This window comes from Nothobranchius furzeri, chromosome 6 (assembly GCF_043380555.1).
Source record: "Nothobranchius furzeri strain GRZ-AD chromosome 6, NfurGRZ-RIMD1, whole genome shotgun sequence".
Taxonomy (NCBI): domain Eukaryota; kingdom Metazoa; phylum Chordata; class Actinopteri; order Cyprinodontiformes; family Nothobranchiidae; genus Nothobranchius; species Nothobranchius furzeri.
In genome coordinates, this window is record NC_091746.1 from 23762821 (window position 1) to 23789004 (window position 26184).

Genomic DNA, 26184 nt, shown 5'->3' on the forward strand with positions numbered 1-26184 from the left:
CCTGTGCAGACGTTACACGACACTTTATTTGGAATACAAAATAACATCATACAGGGAGACCTACACACAGACAAGCAAGACTAGTTTCTAGCAGTCTTTTTGTTTTTCGGGGAGGGGGTCTCGGGACACAATCGGTAACATTTTCTACGTAAGCGGTGGTCGCTCCGGCCAGGAGTGGTGGGAGGGGCATCGTCTACGTTGGCAGTATCTGAGGATGCGTGTGGCACTGGGTTCTAGGATATGGACGTGGTTTGTGCCGGCTGCGTTGGCATCACCCCTGAGGTCGTAGAGGTATCCGTAAGGTCCTGCTCTGCTCGTCCGGCGTGACATCCGGCTCTAATGTGGCTCCTCCTGGCGGTTTCAGGTGAACAGTGCAACATGGAAGCAGAACTAACATCATTTATGACGATCACCACCCAGAACCGCTCAGACCCATCTGATCAAACACATTGGCACTATCAATAATCCAATTCCCGTTGAGGCGTATTGCTCGAAGGTCAGCGCTTCCACTTGGGATCGTTGTCGATTACCTTTTTGAGATGACCGATCATCTTCGGTGTGTTTAATGTGTGTTTTTCTGGAAAGGGGAGTCTAGTTTCGTACTTCCCCAGCTGTCTCACACTTCTTCTGGATCCATGGGACCCTCGGCGCCCTGGGGAGCGTCGGAGTGGAGCCGCAGGATGGGTTTGTTACACATAGGGCACACGCTCCGGATCTCCAGCCACTTAAGGAGGCACCTGATGGGAGCAGACAGAAAAACCCGTTTAGCATCTGTTCGGTCGTAGGACACCTACAGAGGGTTTCTGAGCCTTTAGGTAGTCTCTCAGTCTGAGCTGGATTACTGACATAGATGGACTTTTGCTCCAGATTCTAGAAATGTACTTTCAGCAGGTGAACATGAAGTATACATAAATATAAGGGACAAGAACCTTTAAACCGGTTCGGACTACCATACATGTGGTGGCAACAGGCCAATTTAGAGATACATTTAAATTCAGGCACTTAAAAACAAAAAACAGATAATAGCTCCTCCCACAACCGCTGTGGTCACCCTGCCCGCTCACCCGAGGGCTCCACAAACGAGGAGGGTATCGCTGCAGACCCGGAGACCGCAGATTCAGGCTTGTACTGTTTTTGAGACGGCGCCGCCCACTGACCGCAAGCATTCCAAGATGGAGTACGATCAGAGAGTAAGAAAGAAGGAAGAAAACCAAAAACACAATGGACCATCCAAAGGACCAATAATAATGCAGCTGGGTTTTAAATAAAGTTTTACTTTAATAAAATGTGTTCAGTTAATCGCAAAGATCCACAGCCTTCTGCATTGAATTAATGAGCCACGTGTGTTTTGGTCCATCAAAGGTGTTATGGGGTGGTTGATCTAATTCAATTTTATTACATAGCGCCAAATCATGACAAGAGTCGTCTCAAGGCACTTCGCATGATAAACACTCCAATTCAGGTCAGTTCATTAAGCCAATCAGAAAAAATGTTTCCTTTATAAGGAACCCAGCAAATTGCATCGAGTCACTGACTAGTGTCAGTGACTTTACAGCAATCCTCATACTAAGCAAGCATGCAGCGACAGAGGAGAGGAAAACTCCCTTTTAACAGGAAGAAACCTCCAGAGGATCCTGGCTCAGTACAAGCAGCCATCCTCCACGACTCACTGGGGATCGAGAAGACTGAGCAGACACACACACCAAGCATCTAAGGATGTCCAGAACCAGGAAAATTGAAAAAAAAAAAAAGTCTACAAACAACTTCAGTTAAATAAATATAAAAACTTTTATTATTAAAAGTTACACGTGAGTTGTCAAATTTGTATTCTGAGAACTACTTCACTGAAGCGTTACCAACGAACAAAGCTTCACCGACAATTACATATTTTTATACGTAACTGTTACAGTAGAAGCTTGAATCTGCAGCAGGCGTGAATCTGCGGTGTCCAAGTCTGCAGCCTTGAATCTGCAGTAAGTCTTGAATCTGCAGTTGCAGTTACACTTTGGTCCTTTAGAGGTCGCTGTCTTAAAAAAAACAGTACAAGCCTGAATCTGTGGTCTCCGGGTCTGCAGCGTAGACGTCCTTAAGAAGAATTTATCAGGAAAACCTTTATAGACCCATTTATTTCAGCTTCTTAAGAACTTTGCTGTTTGAGATGCCAGAATTATGTAGTCCGTTACAAACAAAATGTGTTACGATGAAACAGACTACACATGTTCTCATGTCCTATTATTCGGTCACATCTCTTAAGCGCCGCGTTTTTAATCGTGTTTCGGAGACGATCTAGAAGGCAGCCTAATTATTTGACTATTCAAAGACAATAAGAGATAAGCAGGCAACCGTTTAACCAATCACAGCAGGCCTGACCCTATCAAGGCAAGGCAGCTTTATCTGTTGGGCAGATTTCACACACAAACAATTAAATGTGCGTTCTAGGAGCAAGAACACAAAACAGCAGATTCTATAATCTAATTTCAAAAGTAGGAATCAGATGAATGGAGAAGTTAAAGGGTGAGCAGTGCCAGTGCATGTGTGCTGCTTTTATACACTCACTGCTTTGGCCTCACATGTCGCGTTGCAAACACGAGTCTTGCACTGGAACGTTGCTAACCACTGGCGTAGTTTGTCTCACGCGAGTCTCCCAAGATGGCATGTGCAGCCAATCACACTGGCCCTATGCGTTATGGAGGTAGGACTTGAGGAGAGAACGTCGTTTAGCCCTTTCTGCACCTCTAACGAGACCTTGAATGGCGGTCATTGCTGGATATCGGCGGGGCACGTCACCTCTGTGTCCATGCCAAACCTAAGCCCTTGGTGAGCAGCATAGTAGCTAAAAGCATCTCCACCCTGAAGGTTCTGACCCGAGGTTGCTAAGGATCTCAGAGCCCTGCTGGGCTACAGGAAGGAGATCTGACATGTACTCTGGTCCCATGTGATTCATAAACTAGTAGTAGCACTTTGAAACAGATTCTGTAGTTTACTGGTAACCAGTGTAGAGACCTAAGAACAGGAGTGATGTGTTCGGTTCTCTTGGTTCTTGTTAAGACTCTAGCAGCAGCGTTCTGAACAAGCTGCAGCTGCTTCACAGCTTTTTGGGAAAACCAATCAGGAGACCATTGCAATAGTCCAGCCTGCTGGAGATGAACACATGAATGAGTTTCTCTAGGTCTGGTCTGCACCTCTGAGTCGTGATGTTTGATACAGATGATAAAACACTGATCTAGAGCTAAAACAAAAGACGAGAACATTTCAGTTGTTGAAACAAGTAACACTTTTAAATGAAACCTGAACATAAAACATTTGTTAGAAATATTCTGGTATTAATGGCAGATGGAAAAAACTAGTTATTTGTGTTCAAATCGGTTTAGAGGTTATGATTAATTTAAACTTGGACTATTTGAAAGCAACTTCTTCTGCCACTAACACTACTGTCATCATGTAGGGTTAGGGCGGGGGTCAGCAATCCGCGGCTCTGGAGCCGCATGCGGCTCTTCCATCCACCTGATGCGGCTCTCAGTGCTTGTAAAATAATGAATGGGTATTTAAATAAAATGCTTTATATTTTACTGCATTAATTGTATGCCAATTCTATGTAAAGATTGTCTGCGTAAACCTGAACAGGCCCAACCCGGTCTTACTGTGAGATCGGGTTGACGCGTCACGCTTGTGCGTAATCATAGGCGCTTCCTGAGCTGAAGAGGATGTGAGATTCTGGGATTCTCCTCAGCTCCTGGATGTGTCGCCACATTGGAGACAGGAACAAGTGCTATTCAGCCAAACTTTCATAATCAGGGAACATTTTCTAAGTGACAAGTCTCGCTTCAGTCGGAGGAATCTTCCTGCATGCGCCCTGGTTCTGCGACGTGCTCCAAGCCCCTCTCCACATCTTCAGCTCGCTGTGTACCTTATGTACGCGCTGACAGCGAGCTGCGCTGAGCGGTGTCCAGCTCAGATGTTCAGATGGGAATCTTTTCTTGAGTGATTTAGCTACATCTGCGATGTGTGTAACGAATAAAACGTCAGTTCATCTGCATGCGTCGGGGTAATTCTTTCTATTCTTTCTCCATCAAAATAAATGGTCAAATACGGGAATTATCCGGTCAAAACAAGCCCTGCTTTTAACTGTTCTGTTTTCTTGTGAAAATTGTTGCAAATAGATATAATTTAACTTGATTAACACCAGAGCCAGGCGCACGGCGCCGTTGTCTCCGTCGCTGTAATTGAGGGAAAAACAAAATGATCGGATCCTTTTCTGACCTTCCCCACCTACAAAGTTTATTTACAACAATCAAACGTGACAGAGCCTGGATTTGTATTCTGATCAGTCTAAACATGTTTTAAAAAGAAACGTACGACAAAATTGGCACCTGCTCAGTAAAACCACCAACAGGGTGAAAAATATCAAAATATTGTAGGCAGAGACGGGCTACAACTTCTGGATCCACTTTATATAAATCGTTTTATTGATTATCATCTTATGAAAGATAACTTTGATGTACACGAGCGACCGTTACTGGCTGCTGTCACCTGTTGTGAGCAGCAGTGTGCTGTCTTGAGGGTAGGCCCCGCCCACAACGCCGCGGCTGCTGTGGCTCCCAGTGTTTTCTTTACTGTGGGAAACGGGTAATAATGGCTCTTTGATGGGAACAGGTTGCCGACCCCTGGGTTAGGGTCATGTAGGGTCATGTAGCGCTGCATCAGAAGTTAGCAGCAGCTCTGAGACCCTCGGTGCAACCTGGGACACTTCTAACAGGAAAATTAAATATAATGTAATAATATTAAAAAACCTTTAATACAGAATCAACAGGAGTATGAAAGTGTAAAATAATTATCAACCTCGTGACACTTCTGGGATGAAAGCTGCTTTAAGATCCACTTTGGCCCAGGCCTCTCTCTGACTAAGATCTCTGAAAAAGATCTCAGTTTCTACAAACTGAGGCTGTTCAAATCTGATTTAAAATTCCCATCTAAAAGGTCCCAAACTAACACTGTTTGCAACAATTCCCACAGCATATTTTAAAAGAAGTTAATTATCATTATTATTAAAGCTAATTTGGAAAACAAATGGGCCTGAAACCTCTTTAACAACGTTCTACCAGAGCAGAGCCACCGAGTCCCAAAAGAGACAAACATCATTTAAAGTCACGGACAACCAACGACATCTGGACCTAGAAAACTGGTGTTTAACGCCATCTCGTTTCCTCTGGCAACGCGGGCTTTCGCTTCCGGCAGGCGTGGCCTACGATAGCCGACGGGACGGGTGAGTGCTCCACGACGGCGCTTGCATTCAAACTTGGCTTGTTCCGGAGGTTCGCTGTAGCAGCCTGACGGGTAAATGAACTGTGACATTTGAACAATTTGAAAACTGTTCTTTTGAAACTCACTTCTTGTGAAATGCGTGTGAACACGGACACACTCCCAGTTCATCTCGGGTCCTGAACTCCTCCAGGCACACCGCGCAGGTTTGCTGCAGGAACACACACAGGAACATTAGGTTAACCATTTACTCAAGCAGCATCATTTACATCATTTTTTGTGGTCATAGAAAAATTATTAATTTAATTCTTACAACATTTAAATGAATAAAAATATGATAAAATATTTAAACAGATGGGAGAATGTAATGCAATGTAAAAACCGAATTTATGATTTAAGTGGGAAACAGAATAATTCCTAGATCCAACTGTCAGAAGTGCATTATGAACGTGCTCCTTTCTGGGGCCTGCCCCTAGTGGACGAGGTGGGAACTTCCAGGTTTGTTTTTGGCAGGGGATGGAGCTAACTGATGACATCACACAACGGACCACAGCTTTAATGATGCGTTCCCAAACAAATTTACTTACACGAAAATACAAGTACTTTTAAACGAACTGGTCCTTGTTTGCATTAGTTTTGTAGCAAAGCCTGGTTTATCTAAACAGCTGACTGTTGTTGCCTTTATTCAGTCGTTTAAATCCGCTCTAATGAACACATCAGCCGGTGTTTGGAATAACGCTCGAGCTGTTTCCAAGCAACAAGGCAGGCATGACACTGAATTTAAAACCTAATTTCCTGCAAGTCTGATAAATAAAAAAATAAGCAAATACAGAAACAGTCTCGTCATGAGCATTAAAGGACTTTAGGGGTAATTCCTTTAGAATGACAGCAGTTACTGCTGAAGTCAGACTGAGATTTCTTTCTCTTTGCTTGAATTTGTGAGAAATCTCCACCCTTGTTTTGCATCGTAGCCTACTGATCGCATCCTGATCGAGTTATCTGGGTGAACTAACTCTCCTGTCTCGTTGTGGATCATCTGAGCTCGTGTGGAAACATTGCGGTTAACATGAAATGAAAGATTGTGCAGGAAAAACAACACATGACTCACTCCAAGGAGGCTCAGTTTCTTGCTTGCTCCTTTCAGCACCACCTAGAGTAGAAAAAAGCAACAACAAAATCATCATTCCTGTCCGACATTACTGCAGAAAAGACTTCCTTTCAGCTGAGTTTGGTATGAAGATGCATCCAGACAATGATGCAGGGATGGAGTCAAGGTCGTCTATGGAGTATTGCCAAGTTCCCGCTCTGATAGTTAGAGCGCGTGATGCTGAAGGCCCATCGGTATTTATGTCCCCCCTCGGAGGTCCGTCTTACACATTCACCCCCAGTGACACGCTGCAGTGGCTTACCTCGTTGTAGCTGAACTGCTCCCTGGTTCCTTGTTGTTTCAACCTGAGGAGGGCAGAGAGAACAACGGTAGATACACAGCTGGATCAGAAGTAACAGGTCAGCGATTCTGCAGGTCGCTGCAGAACACGAGTGGGTGTTCCTCCACTTGTAGACACAGCTGACAGAACATCACCTCTCCCTGTCTCTGGGCTTCGAAGAGATTCAGACCCACGTTCTCCTCCTGTAAACCCCACCTCCTTCTCTTTGTGCCATGTTAAAAGTGGCACACATCATCTGAGCTGTTTTAGTAAAAAGTTAGAAATAATCACGTTGTAGCGGTTGTTCAAAGCTTCTAGAACGCTGTTTGAAGGAATCGCTCTGATGCTGATGATAGCCTGATGAGCTAACGGATAACTGGAGCACATCCCAAGCGCATAGCTGCCATCTTTAGACGTCATTAGGGGTGTAACGGTTTGGTGCACCGCTGGTTTAGCACCTCGGTTTGGTTCGGTTTCATTACTTTGAGGGAACAAATTTTAAAAAGGGTTTTTTTGCGTAAAGAGGCACATTTTTAATAACATTTAAAATTAAATTCTCCCAAAAAATATTCTCAGATGACAAAAAAATGTATAAAATAATCTATAAATCTAACCGACTGAGTATTTTCTGTTTAGGACAAGGCAGCATAATCACAGAAACAACAGACTGAACCATTGAAAATAGAAATTTTTTCTATTTTTAGCTAAATAACTTCAGGCTCATTCAACCTTCATGGTTTTTAACACATTTTTACATTTTAAACTGAACGAATAAGACAAAAAATTCATGTTTTTAACAGAAACATGAATTTGTCCACACCGTGAGGACACATCTGTCGTCATAATGTAGAACTACCCTCTCACTACAGACAGGTGCTGTTAACTTCTGTCGAAATGAAATGAGATGCCTTTACTGTCATTACACACATGTACAATGAGATTGAGAGCGACACCTTCTGCAGTGCAAAAACAAGCAGGAGAGATCAAATATGTTAAAAAGAGAAACATCATCAATTTAAAAATAAAAATGCAGAAAGAACAGAGAAAAAAGGGGTTGCACGGTTCTCGGCTCTGAATGCAAAAATGATGGAAGGAGAGAATAATTTCAAACGTTATTTACAAAAATCTGATAGCCAGTGCGGGTTATTGCACATGATCAATATTGCACAGTGGTGATGAATATATTTGGTATGTTAGGTGCTATTAGGGCTAGTTATACATCACAGAGTAGTTGTTTTGCAATGCTGACACACAGTAAACGTCACAGTGAATGTACGGAGGAGGGCTGGTAGTCCCTTCTGAGTCAGTGCGTGAGAGTTCAGAGCGCTGATGGCTGTGGGAAAGAAACTGTTCTTGAATCTAGTTGTTTTGGTGCTGATGCATCTGTGGCGCCTCCCTGAGGGCAGCATCTTGAACAGGTCGTGACCAGGGCGGGAACTGTCCTTGATGATGTGTTTTGCTCTGTTGAGACAACGGGAGGAGCAGATGTCTGCCAGGGGGTAGGAGAGGGCGGCCGACGATCTTCTGAGCTGATGTTACTTCTCTCTGAAGCCTCTCCCGGTCTGCCATGGTGCAGTTGCCGCACCAGACTGTGATGCAGTACGTCAACAGGCTCTCGATGGATGAGCGGTAGAAGGTCAGCAGGTTTAGCATTGCAGTGGTTGCTAGGCAACAGTACATAGGCTGCAGCTGGTAATACCGTCCAATTTAAATGCAGTTCACTTCCGGTCTTCTCGCTAAACAAAGGACCAGGTGTCTGGTATCGACACCGGTCAACATCGGGCCTTTTAAAGATGCAGCTGCTTGTGTTGCTAGCTAATGGCTAATGTCTACAACACAGTCACTCGTCTGTGTCAGACTCGGCTCATGCCTGTGTCGTACCAAACAAGCCTAAAGCTTGGTTTATGCTTGACGCGTCCGCGAGGTTCGCACGGCTCCGCGTGGCGAAATTGCGTCATTTTAACAACCACGCCCCTCCACCGCGTCTCTGCACAGCCCAAAATTTCCGCAACGCGCACCTAGGAAAATTTCTAACAACGCGGACGGTCGGACGCGGAAAAACATGGCGGACCGGCAAGAACTAGTATGGCAGAGGTTCGTAAATACAGACATTTGTATGATTCAGCTCTCAGAGATCACCGTGATCAACATGTTGTTAATATTTCTTGGAGAGAAATAGCTCGCACTGTCGGAAAAGACAAGGACGCTGTTAAAAATGCTGGAATGCCATGTTGTAAACAACAGTTTTTACTTCTACTATGGTGTAGTGTTGGATGCATGCCGTAGAGCTCCATGCTGCCCCCTACAGTTTGGGAGAATATTGGCTCACCGCAGAGACAAGCCGCACGAAACATAAACGCTGCAAGTTGTGAAGCGCGTTCCATCCGCGAGCCGCATCACCGCGCGGAAAGTGAATGCGTCAAGCATAAACCAAGCTTTACTGTAAAACACAAATGCATATACTACACCCTTACTCATTTTATCTGCATGTGCAAAGATCACCGCTAAAGACAAACGTAACTGCATCCAGAGGGCCAAGCCCGGCAGAGGTTTCCTAAGATCTCTGCCAGAAGATCCAAGTCATGGAAAGCTGATGAACAGGACACCAATACAGCAAACTAACCGTTAGCTCATCAGTCCTGTTGGCTGCAAACTTTTCTTTTCCAAACTGAGGCTGTTCACTGAGCCATTTTTAACAGAGGGTGAAAATCTAACCTTTTACACTGAAACACTTTATATTTCAGAGTTATGATAGCCTGAAATGGCCTCGATACCCTTGATCTTCTCCACATTTATCTAAATAAGTAGCATAAGGATTAACGAGGTAATAATCAGCATCTCACGTCTTTAACGAGAACGCATCACAGAGGGAGTTAGAGGGCTTCCTGGAGTGAAATCAGAAGGTTAGAAGGAGGCAGAGTCAGAACCAAATCATTAATATTTGATCTGATGATCATCTCTAGTGTAAAACACGAGGTCCCCCAGAGGACGAGCAGCCAATCAGCTTAAAGTTGCTCCGACCTTTCAGCTCCCATTAAAACCATCAGCAGAGACTTTAGATCTCCTCTCTCACAAACCGAAAGACAATCGTTACTAACGAGCCAGAACCAGAAATTAGGACGTTTCTTTTTCCCACGTGGTGATCTAACAGCCGCTCTGCCTCGTTGCTGTTTTTGTCTTTCCTAAAGTGATTCCAGCAGTGAATAAATAAATCTTACGTCTCCAGCTGAACCGTCATGTCCAAAGATGATGACTTTTGGCTTCAGAGAGGCCAAGATAATGAGCACCACATGCTCAACCCCCCAAATACAGCTAAAAAGACCGTCTGAGCAGCCACTGTGTTCAAAACGCAAATCCTTACCGTCAAAACACCAGAGATTTTCAGATTTTAAACCTTTTGCAGCGTTTACAAAGAGTTTGACTGAATAATTAAACGATTCAGCTCCTTTTTTTGTCTAATTCTGATTTTGTGCACTTTGGTGCCACACAGATGGTTTTGTGGGTTTCAGAGACGACGGCCACCTGCCGCGACTGAAGGTGACTTTAAAAAGGCGGCAAGTCAAAACAAAGAGGTGAAAGGTGTTAAAACCAGCTGCTCAGCTGGAGAGAAGCGGGTACCTGGGTAACAGCTGGAGTGGGGCTCTCATCATCACAAGCTTTGAACACGGCAGTGGCACTAATATCAGTTTGCAGCTCCACCTACCTGAAGAGGTAGCAGCAGAAGATGAGGCTGAGCATGAAGACGAAGAGGCCGATGCCCAGCACAATGACATAGACATTGAGTGGGAGGTGATAGATGTCAGACGTCATGCTGCAGTAGTGTTCAGAGCGCTGAAGACCCAAACCACAATGACATCCTGCCAGGAAGTGCAAGCAAACACAAGCATTTGTCAGCTCATGGGATCAGATTCACCACGTGAGAGTTTACGAGGTCAGGAAGCCGGCGCTAGTGTGAGGTAATCGAGCTCTGGGGAAACGTTCCTGGATTTAAAAGGCAAAACTGATTTGTGGGTTTGAGCATTCTGAATTGCCGACCAAATAAAAAAAGTTGGAAATTTACAGCTAAAGAAATGACAACCGGCTCGTGTTTCTGTAGTGCTTTCTAGGGTTCTACAACCCCCCAAGGTGCTTTACAACTAACCAGTCATTCACCCACTCACACACACGTTGGTGGTGATGAGCTACATTGTAGCCACACCTGCCCTGGTGCCCGGTGGTCACAACCAGCTGGCAAGATGGGCCAAGTGTCTTGCCCAAGGACACAACTGAGACAGATGGGACACAAACCAGCAACCCTCCGTTACGGAGTGGGCACTTTAAGGTGTGGTTCCCTCGTACAATCAATACTTTTGCAGTGGTCTCCAGTAGGAACGTTTACCTTCTGAGTCTTACGCTGGGGAAACAAAGCTCTGGTGCACCATTTTCAGGAACTAGTTGAGCTTCAGACCTGACATGTGGACTAGGGCCCTGCATTGAAGCCCTAGGCCCTCGGGTCGGCCCGGCCCGGCCCGATGGTCCGAGGGCCGGGCTTCGGGCCAACGACTGTGTAATTACCTCGGACACGGGCCGGGCGCTTTTATTTTTAATTGAATTCATAAAAAAATAAAAATAAAACTGAAACACTTGAACGCAGCAGCACCTGCCTGCTTCTCACGCACCAGCACCGTTAGCTCAGTTAAGGTGTGTGGTTTATAAATGCGCCTATATAAACGAATTCTCAAACTGCTGAATGAAACATGTGCCCCTATTCTAATAAGCCATTTTATGTCCACTTTGATATATCAGAAACCATTCGTTAATTCTCATGAAAACGGCAGCATTCTATTTTTATGTGAATAAATTCGCTCTGCAGTTAAAAAAAATACAGCATTCATTGCTGTTTTTTTCTAACCAGAGAGCGCATTTTCAGAGCGGCAGATTAAATTTACAAACGCTGTATTAGTTGGGGGCGTTTATTTAATTTGCCGCTCTGAAAATGCGCTCTGCAGTAGGGTTGTCACGGTAACCGGTATAGCGGTAAACCCCGGTAAAAAAGTTGACAATAAAAATAACCGTCCAGTTTTTAAAAAACTATATTATCTCGGTGGGTTTACCGTGGCCGCGGTTTCAGCGCGGTGACCCTTACCAGCCACCGTCGCTTCAGCTGAAGTTCCCGCGGCGCGCGCACACGCACTTTTTAGTTTGCAACGGCACCAAAACTTTGAAGCTGAAATAATGGCCGAAGGAGGAGACGGCAGCGTCCAGGACATCCATCAGCCCTCAAAGAAGACTAAATCAGAAGTATGGGCATATTTTGGATTTCTGAAAAACGCTGAGGGACAGTTAATAGAAGACGGCTATCCCGTTTGCAGAACGTGCAGGAAACAAGTGTCTGCAAAAGGCAGCAACACTTCGAATCTAATGGCACATCTGCGTGACCATCACCCACGTCTCTACAGCCAGTGCAAGGTAAGTTAGCATTAGCATTTTAGCTGAAATGCATGACGTGAGGACTTTTGGTTGAGGGAGAATGCAACGAGTCACTATACAGGTGCTGGCCAGTAAATTAGAATATCATCAAAAGGTTGAAAATATTTCAGTAATTCCATTCAAAACGTGAAACTTGTACATTATATTCATGCAATGCACACAGACCAATGTATTTCCGATGTTTATTACGTTTAATTTTGATATTTATAGGTGACAACCAATGAAAACATCAAATCTGGTATCTCAGAAAATTAGAATATTCTAAAGGCCAATGAAAAAATTTTTGTTTCTCTAATGTTGGCCAACTGAAAAGAATGAACATGAAAAGAATGTGCATGTATAGCACTCAATACTTAGTCGGGGCTCCTTTTGCCTCAATAACTGCAGTAATGCGGCGTGGCATGGACTCGATCAGTCTGTGGCACTGCTCAGGTGTTATGAGAGCCCAGGTTGCTCTGATAGTCGTCTTCAGCTCCTCTGCATTGTTGGGTCTAGCGTATTGCATCCTCCGCTTCACAATACCCCATAGATTTTCTATGGGGTTAAGGTCAGGCGAGTTTGCTGGCCAATCAAGGACAGGGATACCATGGTCCTTGAACCAGGTGCTGGTGGTTTTGGCACTGTGTGCAGGTGCCAAGTCCTGTTGAAAGGTGAAGTCTGCATCCCCATAAAGTTGGTCAGCAGCAGGAAGCATGAAGTGCTCTAAAACTTCCTGGTAGACGGCTGCATTGACCCTGGACCTCAGGAAACAGAGTGGGCCAACACCGGCAGATGACATGGCACCCCACACCATCACTGACGGTGGAAACTTTACACTGGACCTCATGCAACGTGGATTCTGTGCTTCTCCGCTCTTCCTCCAGACTCTGGGTCCTTGATTTCCAAAGGAAATGCAGAACTTGCTTTCATCAGAAAACATAACTTTGGACCACTCAGCATCAGTCCAGTCCTTTTTGTCCTTGGCCCAGGCGAGACGCTTCTTGCGCTGTTTCTTGTTCAAGAGTGGCTTGACACACGGAATGCGACACCTGAATCCCATGTCTTTCATGAGTCTCCTCGTGGTGGTTCTTGAAGCGCTGACTCCAGCTGCAGTCCACTCTTTGTGGATCTCCCCCACATTTTTGAATGGGTTTGTCGTCACAATTCTCTGCAGGGTGCGGTTATCCCTAGAGCTTGTACACTTTTTTCTACCACATTTTTTCCGTCCCTTCGCCTGTCTGTTAATGTGCTTGGACACAGAGCTCTGCGAACAGCCAGCTTCTTTAGCAATCACCTTTTGTGTCTTGCCCTCCTTGTGCAAGGTGTCAATGATTGTCTTTTGGACAGCTGTTAAGTCAGAAGTCTTCCCCATGATTGTGGTGCCTTCAAAACAAGACTGAGGGACCTTTTAAAGGCCTTTGCAGGTGTTTTGAGTAAATCAGCTGATTAGAGTGGCAGCAGGTGTCTTCTATATTCAGCCTTTTCAGAATATTCTAATTTTTTGAGATACCAAATTTGGAGTTTTCATTAGTTGTCACTTATGAATATCAAATTTAAATGTAATAAACATCGGAAATACATTGGTCTGTGTGCATTGCATGAATATAATGTACAAGTTTCACGTTTTGAATGGAATTACTGAAATATTTTCAACCTTTTGATGATATTCTAATTTACTGGCCAGCACCTGTATACTGCAGCCGCAGCGTCCTCTGCCAGCATTTAAACCGTGTCACGGACACCCTGTTGCTGGATGAAGCATCTTATTTGTTGATGATGAAGAGGAATATACAATTAGTTCCTTGTCATTGATTTGTTTACTTATTCAATGCCATTTATACTTGAACATTTGGATTTGATTACACAGTGTAGTAGTTATTTTAGTAATTTGTTTAAAGTGGCTATTTATTTTAAATACATATTTTTTAAGGTTGACTTGTACAGCGCTCAAGTCAAGTGTGGACTGGAGTTTTAGATTTTCATTTTGATAATGAAGAAAACAAGTGGTGTTTCTTTGATTTGTTTACATATTGTTTATGTTTTGAATGTTTGGATTTGTATAATTTAAACCTGCACTGACTACTGTAACATGTTCCAGAAAAATAAGCTATTTGTTCCTTTACTTGTGAAAAGTTGCACTTTTGCTAAGGCTTTGTGTTATTTTAGGTTTAATAAACACTGTTAAACCTTTTCAGAACTATTTCAGTTTGTGTAGAAGAGGACTATCAATGCTTTCTGAACATATGCAACACCGTTTAAAAAATACCGCGATAATACCGAAAACCGTGATAATTTTGGTCACAATAACCGTGAGGTTAAATTTTCATACCGTGACAACCCTACTCTGCAGTTAGAAAATTAGAATGCTGCTTTTTTTTCTAATTGCACAAGAGTGCATTTTCAGAGCAGATTACATTTACAAACGCATCCAATTAATATAGTGTTCATAAATTTCATCTGCCGCTCGAAAAATACGCTCTGTTAAAAAAAGCTGCATTGATGCTGTTTTTCTTTCTTTTCTTTTCTTTTCTTTTTTTTTATTTTTTTATTTTTTTTACTGCAGAACACTTCTCGCAGATAATTAGAATGCGGAGCATTCCATCACGCTAAAACATTATGAAAGGTTAAAAAAAAAGTCGGGCTCGGGTCGGGCCAGATAATCCTGAAAACCTTTTCGGACCGGGTCGGGCTGGGGCTCCACCCCCTCGGGCCGGGCCGGACACGGGCTCAGATTTTAGGCCCGTGCAGGGCTCTAATGTGGACATCTCTCCTCTGATTGGCTAACAGCAACATGACTCTACCACTGACAGCAATGTTGATGTTTTATTCCCACAAATAACACAATCCTGGAGGAGTTCTGCCATGTCCGTGAATGCTAAGTGACAGTGTGATGTAGATCTGCACAATAAATCACTACATATCTGTATGTTTAGGTCATCAAACTCATCGTAGGACTTGGTTTCTACCAGGGTTAGGGTTTAATTTAGTAAAAGACTGGATTCATGTGTTACATCTAAAAGGGTCCGGGCAGAAACAGTAACATTTACCGTTCTGTCTTTCTGTTGGAAAGGCGGTTGTTTCCTAATCTAGCAGAAATAAATCTTAAGAGCAGTTTGATGAAACCATCAGCTCCTTCATCCAGAACTACGTGGCTTTAACCAATGAAAACATGAGATGATTACAGGATGAGGGGGATGTGTGGAAGGGCATTTATCGCCACCACATCAGGCAGTTGGTGGTGGCTAATGAAGAAAATACATTCTGTAAAAACTAAAAATGGGCATACCACAAGGCTCAACCCTTGGCCCATAGACTTTTTTTCTGCTTCAAATAAATAAGCGGCCTGCAAAAACCAGCATTTCATAAACATATGAAGAAAGGTTAAAAAAGACTAATATCTAAGCTCAGAGCTGAAACTTTTATAGTAAACCAGACATATCTCATCATGCCCTGGAAATCAACCAATCCATTTCCCATAGTCCTGCTTCTGCACCGCTCTCTAAACCCATCTAAACACACGGCATGGAAACGTTCGACCCCAGAAAACAACCGAAACCTAATGAATCCCAGAAATTAGACCGTTTCCAACTGCGGGTTTATTGTTGGCAAAGAGAAGAAACAACAAAGCTGCACCTGTTAACTCGTGATGTCCTGATGCAGGTTGGGAGTTGTCTTTAGTGTTTTGTCTTTTTGCTTTAATACCAACTATAAATATGTGTATTTAATGATGTATTTTTAGCTTGTTGGTTATTTAAAAGAAGAGTTTCTTTTGTAGAACACCGTTGGAGATAAAAATCTTACAGTACTGGTTATGCTGCCGTTGTAAAACTGGACAGGCGGTCAGCAGTGGTCAGGAGAAGTCTGTGCATTGGAACGATGCTGAACTGCATCTCTCCCTTCAAAATAAAATCATGGTCTAGTCTAAATGCCAAGCTGGGAGGTCTACAAAACTGGCACGTCTTTTTTCACCAGCTGGTCAACAAAGTGGCGACGAGCCAAGCATCGTTTTACGGGCAGCTTTGTGTGTTCTGTGCAGATTTAAACGTAGGAACTGCAGGCGAGTCCTGGGAGCATCGCCTTGGTTACCACCGCAGTGCCAGGTGATGCTCCCAGGACTCACCTGGTCTGGGCGTTAATTACCCGAGAACAAGACAAACATAAAGGACGGACAGCACTTCTGTCACATCACCATCTGTTCTACGGACTCTGCAGAGGTGTGTGTGTGTGTGTGTGTGTGTGTGTGTGTGTGTGTGTGTGTGTGTGTGTGTGTGTGTGTGTGTGTGTGTGACTGGACTCTGGGGGGAGGAAGCCCCACTTTCACGGGCCACGTGTCTCTGCTGGTAGTCGGTGAGTGGGTGCAGCGTGCAGGCTGTGGGGGGTTAGGTCCGGATCGTTTGTTGGGGGTTGGGGAATTTACGGAGTAGTGACGGGATTTCCAGCGTAAGAAAACGAGGTCAGAAATAACTTTTTCTGACAGAAAGCACAACAGAACCTAGAAATCTGACAGCAGACATTAAAGTCATTTAGGCTTAAAACCTGTGAGGCAGTCGCTTGTGAATCTCATCAGCTGAGTTCATGGGTTGGGGTTAGGTTCTCCACCTCTCGCATTTAGAGACGGCCGTAAAATCCACTCACTTACCGTCACACCATTGGAATGGTTGCATGAAATTTGACTCCCAAGGCGGCAGCAGGGAATCCGGGCCCTGTCAGGAAGCTGGGTCTGGAGCCTGGACTCAGCGGTCCTGGGCTGGATTCCTCCTTTGTCGGGTTGTGTTCACTCCTCCACAAACACTCATCGAGATGTTCAGATTCCAGAAATCCTCAGGAGGTGTTTGGGGATTTTGTTGGTTTTCCAGTTGGATCAGCAGTCTATGCTGCCCAGCATTCCCTAAATCTGGATTAGCCAGCTCAGATGGGAGCTTTTTGGGACTGGGTTCGGAACTTGGAGGTCTTCTGTGCTTCTGGTGAGGTCACCAGAGAGGAAAGACAAGGAAAACAAAGACATGTTGTTAAACGCAGCTGCTTGTTTTCCCGAGGCCTCACGTACGAGCGAGGACTTGTTATTGTGAAAATCCGATCCTCGCTCGGTCACAAACAACACAGACAGCTTATTGATCACAGGAAATACTCACATTTCCACCAGAAAAGGAAAAATCCTCCTTCACTTTGTAGTGTCCTCCAGTGACACCCAGCCTTTAGAACAACAGTGCTCCCCCCAAATGAAGGTAATAATCCAGCATTAATCTGTGCTCCTGTCTTCCTGCTAAAGCTGCAGGTCTCAACCCCCTCTGGTCTCCTCCTCCTCCTCTACTCCTCTGATCTTGCAGCAGATATTCCTCCTCAGTGTTGATGTTCTTCCCTCAGAGCCCAAACCAAGTGAGAGCAGCTCCATGCAGTCAACAACAGTCCTCTGGCTGTTTTGGTGTCAGGCTGGAGCTGTGTGTGTGTGTGTGTGTGAGTGTGTGTGTGTGTGTAGGTGGGGAGGGGGATCCTACTCTCCCTCTAACCATCTGCTGCCTAGCCTGGGAGGGGAATCAGAGACAAAGGAGGAGTGTGTGATTAAGCGTGTCGTGTTGGGGCTCTCACACCTTCAGCTGGCTCTGTCATGGCAGGCTTCTCCTCTTCTTCTTCCTCCTCTTCAGAACGGAGCTCAGCCTTCCTGCTGCTCCTCCTCCTCGCTCCTCTCTGCTCTGCCTTGGGTTTGTAAACAAATCTCCGCTCATGTGACCCAGCAGCCGTTTTGCCTCGCAACTCTCCTCTCTCTCAGCCCTCCCTCTCCGCCTCCGTCCACCAATCTGTGCGCAGGACGGAGACGGAGTGAGACCAGAAGCACGCTGGCGTGCGCGCAATGCGCGTGACGCAGCGCGCGCATGTCCAGAAAAACGAGGCTCTTGCAGCAAAGTCAAAACGCGCATGGCTGACGTCCTGACAACCAAAACAAAGCTGTTTGTGTGAAATGGAGGTCAGGAGGGGATGGGCTGATCCCCCTGTTAGCAGTGTTTCGTCCAACACACACACACACACACACACACACACACACACACACACACACACACACACACACACACACACACACACACACACACACACACACACACACACACACACACACACACACACACTAAATAGAGTAGCTGAGCCGGTCGTTTTGATGCAACATTTGTGGGGGTGCACGCCCCTAACAAAGATCCTTTCATGAGCTCCACTCTGAGACGTTTGTTGACTCCTCTGGACGTCGGAGGGTCGTGTTGATGTGTTTTGGACCAGAACAATGACCTGTCCAGTCTGGTCAGCAACAACCTGCCGTAGATCTGGTCGGAGGTGTTCAGAAAACCATCTGAGTAGAGGGACACGTAGCTGGAAAGCATAGGCGTCATTTTAACCGGGGACGCCGGGGACATGTCCCCGGCAAAATTCGTGATCGGCAGCTGTGTCCCCCCCCCCCCCCCCACACTTTCAAAAAAGCCTGCTGATGAGGATTTTTGTTTTACCTGCTCAGATCTTATACCAGGGGTCGGTAACCTGTTCCCATCAAAGAGCCATTATTACCCATTTCCCACGGTAAAGAAAACACCGCAGCAGCCGCAGCGTTGCGGGCGGGGCCTACCCTCAGACAGCAGAGCGCTGCTCACAACAGGTGACAGCAGCCGGGGGCATCGCACCCGTGGGGGATTCAACACCCACACTTTTACAGCTGTTTTGCTCACCTCCACACCAGTCTGGTTTCTTTACGTCGCACTCACTCTGTTTGCCTCATCTCCTTCTTCACCTCCGCTTCTGACAGCCGATGTCGGGTTTCCAGGAGAGCAGGAGAGGGAGGGACGGAAGAGCTCGACTGAATTCATAATTTTACATCTTGAATTTAGCTGTACAAAGTCTGAGTTTGATAAAGTGAAGAACAACAATTTGCAGAGGTTTATAACTGGCGCGGCGCCAGGTTTTCATTTTTGGGTGAGCCACGGTAATTTTGGACGGACCTTAATAAGCAGTGACTTAAGTGAGGCAGGGCGCGCTAGAAAATTTAGTTTAAAAAGACGTCATAAATGTTTTCCCCCGTCATTTTTATTTCTAAAATATGAAGTAAAACTCCCAATTTAATGTTCATTCATTTGTCATTAATATGTAGTCTACACCCGTGCGTTAAGTGGACCAACTTCCAGTAAACGCAAAGCATCCAGTCCACCTCTCCAAATGCGTAAAATGTGCATCAGCCGCTAGGCGTGCCGCGCGCACCATCAGCTGATCAGCCCAGACAAAAGCAGAGCAAATAGAGAAAGAATAGAGGATGATTGTGTCTGGATGTGGATGGAGATTACATTTTACATCAGCCTGATCATCATTTAAATACGTAAACCATCACCTGTCTTCTATCCACGCTATCAGCATTATTTTAATTGGTGTGTGTGTGTGTGTGTGTGTGTGTGTGTGTGTGTGTGTGTTTTCCACATCAAACACTGGTCTAACCAACCAGACCAGCGTGTCCAGTAACACATTAATGTTACAATTAAACTTGATTAACCCCAGAGCCGTGCGCACTGCACTGTACTGACTGTAAATGAGGGGGAAACTATTTAATCGGATCCTTTACTTTTCAACATGGTTTAATGTAAAGTTTCATTCAGTACAAACTTTAGTTACACCAATCTAACGAGACAGAGCCTAGATTTGTATTCTGAACAGTTTAAACATGTTTGAAACGGAGACATGCGTGACGCGTCTAAAATTCGCATCTGCTCCGCTATTACGGAAATTAAACTAACAAGATGAATAACATGAAATTATTTTAGGCACAGACAACATCCCCCACACTTTTGAAAAGCTTGCAACGCGCCTGATCGTTCATGTACGTCTTAATTATCTTTCATTAGACGATAATCAATAAAACGATTTATATAAAATGGATCCAGAAGTTGTAGCCCGTCTCTGCCTTCAATTTTTGGTATTTTTCACCCTGTTGATGGTTTTACTGAGCAGGTGCCACTTTTGTCCTATGTTTCTTTTTAAAACATGTTTAGACTGTTCAGAATACAAATCCAGGCTCTGTCACGTTTGATTGTTGTAATTAAACTTTGTAGGTGGGGAAGGTCAGAAAGCAGCTCAGAAGCGCCGATATGATTACGCACAAGCGTGACGCATCAACCCGGTCTCACAGTAAGACCGGGTTGGAACTGTTCAGGGTACGCAGACAATCTTTACATTTAGAATTAGCTTACAGATGTAAAATTAATGCAGTAAAATATAAAGCTTTTTATTTAAATATCCATTCATTATTTCACAAGCACAGAGAGCCGCATCAGAAGGATGGAAGAGCCGCATGCGGTTCCAGAGCCGCCGACCCCTGTGCTAGCCTACTTTATTGTCCCCAGCAATTTTTAAACCCCACTCAAGTGTATGGTTATTGTCCCCAGCAATTCTGAAAACAAACTGACGCCCTTGCTGGAAAGGCTCCACTTTCTTTGGCTTTCCCTGTAAATGTGGAGGGGGGATTTGAAACGTTAAAGAACATTTCTAAACTAGAGCATTTGAAAATAAAAATACTAGGGATGCACGATCTATCAGCATCGATGTCGGTATCGGCCGTTGTTAGCTGTTTTATATCGGTATCGGCAAGGCCGGATTAACCATATGGGCAACTGGGCAATTGCAGGTCCCACGAACTCTAAAGGGCCCAGGGCAGCAAGGGCACGAGCAAAATACTGTATCTGTAATCTCCCGCTTTATATTAAACTAGGGTGACCGTCCTGTTTCCCCTGGGCATGTCCACTTTTCACTCTCTGTCCGGGGCGTCCGGACTGGGGGTTCTTGTATTGATGAAAATGTCAGGCTTTTCATCCAGGAGCAGGGAACTCTTTTGAGCAGAGCACAGCGACAGAGCACTGATCCGTTGTGGCGCATCGCAGGCTGCTGCGTCCAGCGCACGGTCCATTCTCAAAGTGGCGCAAACAAAGCCTTCTTTTGATAACACCGCATGATTGCTCACTCTGAATAAAGTAACTATTTTCAGCTCATATGAGTTAATCAATCGTGAAATGAAATGGACAAATGTTATATGAATAAAAATAATGTCTTGATTAATCTGTGCTTAAATTAATAAGGTTGATTAATCTGTGCTTAAATTAATAAGGTTGATTAATCTGTGCTTAAATTAATAAGGTTGATTAATCTGCGCTTGAATTACTGAAGTTTGAAATGAATGTTGTTATTACATTGAAGGATTTACATATATGATGATCAGTAATGTTTGATATGACAAGTGAATCATTATCTACACTCAGACACAAGGTTCATTAGAGATAAGTTAAAGTTAAGTTAAACATCATGACACATAGATATTTTCTTAGCCACAAACCAGAACATCCTGTATCTGAAAGAAGGCGTGATGTTCTGAGGTTTGCTTGTTAACACCCCGTAACACGGCACGTCCTGGTTGGCCAAGAAATCATAATATGAGAATATTAAAACAGAGCTCACTTGACAGTGAGTCACTTCTACAGGAAGCTATGGACAGGCCATCCAGAGCGAACCCTCTTTAACCCAGAGCATTTTTGACAAGCTGGCAACAACCCTGCTACACGCTGACGCTGACCCAGCAAACGGTTCCTGCAGAACAAAGCTGATACTGTTCCGACCCCCCCGACATCTCGGATCCAAAAGGGAGTCTCCTCAGGGGTACAGAACCCAACATGACTGTGTCTGATGCCGTTTTGATAAGAAACATAGTTTAATACAAACCAACTTCTTTTTCACACCCAGAACCCAGTTCTTCTAGATACCAGAGGTTCTGATAAACACACACCATTAAATCACCACACATCACATCCCATCCTCTTAGATTCATCCATCACAGCAGTCTTGGTTAACTTGTCACGTTTTTATTTGTTTAGAAAATAAATTTCTTATCTTCTATAAACCTGACTCTGTCTGAATTGAGACAACGTGTGCTGATCCCTGAAAACGCAAATAATCCTAGAATCTTCTGATTAAACATCCAAAGACCAATAACTGTGCCACCATGCAGCCGTGTTCTGACCATGTGTGTGTGTCCTGACCATGCATGTGTGTGTGTGTGTGTGTGTGTGTGTGTGTGTGTGTGTGTGTGTGTGTGTGTGTGTGTGTGTGTGTGTCTTCTGACCATGCGTGTGTGCGTGTGTGTGTGTGTGTGTGTGTTATGACCATGTGTGTGTGTGTGTATGCGTGTGTGTGTATGTATGTGTATTCTGACCATGCATGTGTGTGTGTGTCTGTGTGTGTGTGTGTGTTCTGACCATGCATGTGTGTGTTCTGACCATGCATGTGTGTGTGTGTGTTCTGACCATGTATGTGTGTGTGTGTGTGTGTGTGTTCTGACTGTGTCTGTGTGTCTTCTGACCATGCATGTGTGTGTGTGTGTGTGTGTGTGTGTGTGTGTGTGTGTTCTGACCATGTATGTGTGTGTGTGTGTTCTGACCATGTATGTGTGTGTGTGTGTGTGTGTGTGTGTGTGTGTGTGTGTGTGTGTGTGTTCTGACTGTGTCTGTGTGTCTTCTGACCATGCGTGTGTGTGTGTTCTGACCATGTGTGTGTGTGTGTGTGTGTGTATGCGCGTGTGTGTGTATGTATGTGTCTTCTGACCATGCATGTGTGTGTGTGTGTGTGTGTGTGTGTGTGTGTCTGTGTGTGTGTGTGTGTGTTCTGACCATGTATGTGTGTGTGTGTGTGTTCTGACTGTGTGTGTGTGTGTTCTGACCATGTATTTGTGTGTGTGTGTGTGTTCGTGTTCTGACCATGTATGTGTGTGTATGTGTTCTGACCATGCGTGTGTGTGTGTATGTGTCTCCTGATCATGCATGTGTGTGTGTGTGTGTTTTCTGACCATATGTGTGTGTGTGTGTGTGTGTGTTCTTACTGTGTGTGTGTGTCTTCTGACTGTGTCTGTGTATCTGCTGACCATGCATGTGTGTGTGTGTGTGTGTGTGTATCTGCTGACCATGCATGTGTGTGTGTGTGTGTGTGTGTGTGTTCGGACCATGTGTGTGTGTGTGTGTGTTCTGCCATGTGTGTGTGTCTTCTGATCATGCATGTGTGTGTGTGTGTGTGTGTGTGTGGGGGGGGGGGGGGGTGCGTGTGTGTGTGTTCTGACCATGTATGTATGTGTGTGTGTGTGTGTGTGTGTGTGTGTGTGCGTGCGTGTGTGTGTTTTACCAGCTGGTACCTAAACCATTGGAGACAACAAATTAGATGCAAATTCTGACCTTGTTTCCATCGTGGCTGGTAGAAGCTTTGGATGGCACGACCACATTTGTCTAGGTCCTACATCTACAGTTAGTCAAGCATCTCCAGAGGTTTCTGCAGAGAACCAAACACCAGCTGTGTTTGTTCATCTTCATTCAGGAGATCTGGGTTTCTCCGTACTTTAGGGACATTTCTAACAGCGTCTGACTGATGAGCAGCTTTTGGTAGAAATCATGAGATGTTGGACATGACGAGTCTCACCCAGGGCTTTGTGAAAGAATGTTCCAAGAATAAATCTTTGAAAACAGGATTTAAGACCAAGAATCCCTAAAAATGGAAAATATTTTGTCTGCTGCCTTTCCTTTCTGAGTTTAAACAATAATCTTAAGTTTTTGGCCTAATCTGGATAAAATTACATGCAGGTTCATGAAGCATTGCAAAGATATCATTCTGCCAGCAGATGACCTCCAGCTACAAAGATGTGAAGTTTTAGGTCAGTAACTGTTTTCAGCGTATAACTGAGAGGATTATTGGAATTAGGTCCACTTGGAAAGTTAATCATTTGAACATTGATTCCTACAGATTTCTGCAGGAACTAAACTTAAACCACTAAACCAGGGGTGTCCAATCCTGGTCCTCGAGGGACGGTATCCAGCACGTTTTCGTTTTAACCTGCTTCAACACACCTGATTTCAATCATCAGGGGATTAACAGGCTTCTGCAGAGCCTGATGAGCTGCTGCACAGGCGATTCAACCAGCTAATCAAGCGTGTTGAAGCAGAAAAACCACAAAACCTGCTGGTTACCGGCCCTCCAGGACCAGGATTGGACACCCCTGCACTCAACGGTTCCCGAGCGCGGCTCCCCAGGATCAACGCGGAGAACGAACGTCGCCAGTGTGACACGTCAAACCATCTTTTAGTTTTTCCAGGTTGGTTTTGACTTCTCATAATTATTCAGTCACATAAAACACAATTACAGCTTTTGAAATGTATACTTTGGAACTGAGGCTGTTTATTAAAGTCCCTTCAGAAAAAAGGATCTTGATGAAACTAACCCTAACCCATCCCAAACAAAAGTCTGATTTTTTCTGCTGTGGTGGAAAAAAGCCAGACTACACCACAGGTTTAATTTGTGTCAGACACTTTATTACATGCATAATAAATTAGATTTGTGCTGGAAATCTAAGTAAAAGATTTATTCTGATTTATTATCACAGCAAAGTAAATGAAATAAATATCCTTAAGATGGTGAAATGTACGTCTAGTGTAAACATCATACAGCAGCAAACCTAAACAACAAAAAGGTTGATAAAGGGATTTAATCACCAAAAATGTTTTACCGAGTTAGCCACACCCACCCATCCCCTGATTGGCTCGAATGAGGCAAGGAGCTCACTCCGGGAGCAGCTCACTCTTGCTCTTTTAGCTTCGTTTATGCGTCTCCGTCAGCTCCACGAGGGAGAGACACGCTGAGATGGAGACGTCCTACTTTCAGACTTCTCCGTCTCCTGTTCAGTTCCCCGCCAGAACAGCAGAGGGCGCAGCGCTGTTCTGTGGTATCCTGTCATGGATCCGGTCCAAGATTTATTTTTTAACACAGACACATTTGTCCCTCATTCTCCTCCACCTCTTCATGCACTCGCCACCTCTAAACCCACGTTTCCCGTCATTTTCATCCACGAAGACAACGCTCGATGAGTTATCGTTTTACTCTTTCAGTCACTGGTGAATAAAACGTTCATATTCTTTAGAGTTTTTCCGTGAGGTACTCTTCAAGCTGCTCCGTGTCTGCCGCTAGATATCCTCGGCTCTCGCTGTGTTTTTGAGGGGGCAATAGCAGTGCTGTAGACGAAAGCGGCACCCTGACCAATCACAAGCTTGCGTTCTCCGTCTTGTTCTATGGTCATTTTAGAAAAGTTGGCTCGACCGTCTGCCAGAGCGACGGAAGAGAGAAGCATAAACTAGGCTTAAGAGGTGGTTTTATTCTACTATGCCTGTTTGTGACATCACAAATGAGGACTTTTTGAAACGGCTTGTTTTAGTGTTTGAAATCGAACACTGGCAGACATCGGATGGAAAAGTTTTTTTGGAGTGTTTATACAGGTCCTTCTCAAAAAATTAGCATATTGTGATAAAGTTCATTATTTTCTGTAATGTACTGATAAACATTAGACTTTCATATCTGCCACTGTTTCTGGTTCAAAAGTGGCTTGACCTGGGGAATGCGGCACCTGTAGCCCATTTCCTGCACACGCCTGTACACGGTGGCTCTGGATGTTTCTACTCCAGACTCAGTCCACTGCTTCCGCAGGTCCCCCAAGGTCTGGAATCGGTCCTTCTCCACAGTCTTCCTCAGGGTCCGGTCACCTCTTCTTGTGCAGCGTTTTCTGCCACACTTTTTTCTTCCCACAGACTTCCCACTGAGGTGCCTTGATGCAGCACTCTGGGAACAGCTGATTCGTTCAGAAATGTCTTTCCGTGTCTTACTCTCTTGCTTGAGGGTGTCAATGATGGCCTTCTGGACAGTAGTCAGGTCGGCAGTCTTACCCATGATTGCGGTTTTGAGTAATGGACCAGGCTGGGAGTTTTTAAAAGCCTCAGGAATCTTTTGCAGGTGTTTAGAGTTAATTAGTTGATTCAGATGATTAGGTTAATAGCTCGTTTAGAGAACCTTTTCATGATATGCTAATTTTTTGAAATAGGAATTTTGGGTTTTCATGAGCTGTATGCCAAAATCATCAATATTAGAAACAATAAAAGGCTTGAACTACTTCAGTTGTGTGTAATGAATCTAATATATATGAAAGTCCAATGTTTATCAGTACATTACAGACAAT

General features: G+C 44.5%; 1 protein-coding gene across 1 annotated transcript; it reads right to left on the reverse strand.

Annotated features, from left to right (window-relative positions):
• Positions 1-6: 6 nt before the first annotated feature.
• zgc:175214 (RING finger protein 122) lies at positions 7-17886 on the reverse strand. Its single transcript, XM_070552031.1, has 7 exons — positions 17723-17886; positions 16774-17095; positions 10390-10543; positions 6669-6711; positions 6368-6409; positions 5388-5470; positions 7-737 (listed from the first exon to the last, which is right to left on the reverse strand). Exons 2-7 carry the CDS (start codon positions 16796-16798, stop codon positions 617-619), a joined length of 468 nt encoding a protein of 155 aa, XP_070408132.1. The 5' UTR covers positions 16799-17095; positions 17723-17886; the 3' UTR covers positions 7-616.
• Between the last annotated feature and the right edge of the window lie 8298 nt (positions 17887-26184).

Excerpts from the sequence above, each read along its gene's own strand:
- zgc:175214 (XM_070552031.1), bottom strand. The coding sequence starts at position 16,798 with ATGCAACCATTCCAATGGTGTGACG. Across the intron at positions 6,712-10,389 it reads TTCTGCTGCTACCTCTTCAG|GTTGAAACAACAAGGAACCA; the intron begins GTAGGTGGAGCT and ends TGCCCTCCTCAG. Across the intron at positions 738-5,387 it reads TCACACGCATTTCACAAGAA|GTGCCTCCTTAAGTGGCTGG; the intron begins GTGAGTTTCAAA and ends TGCTCCCATCAG.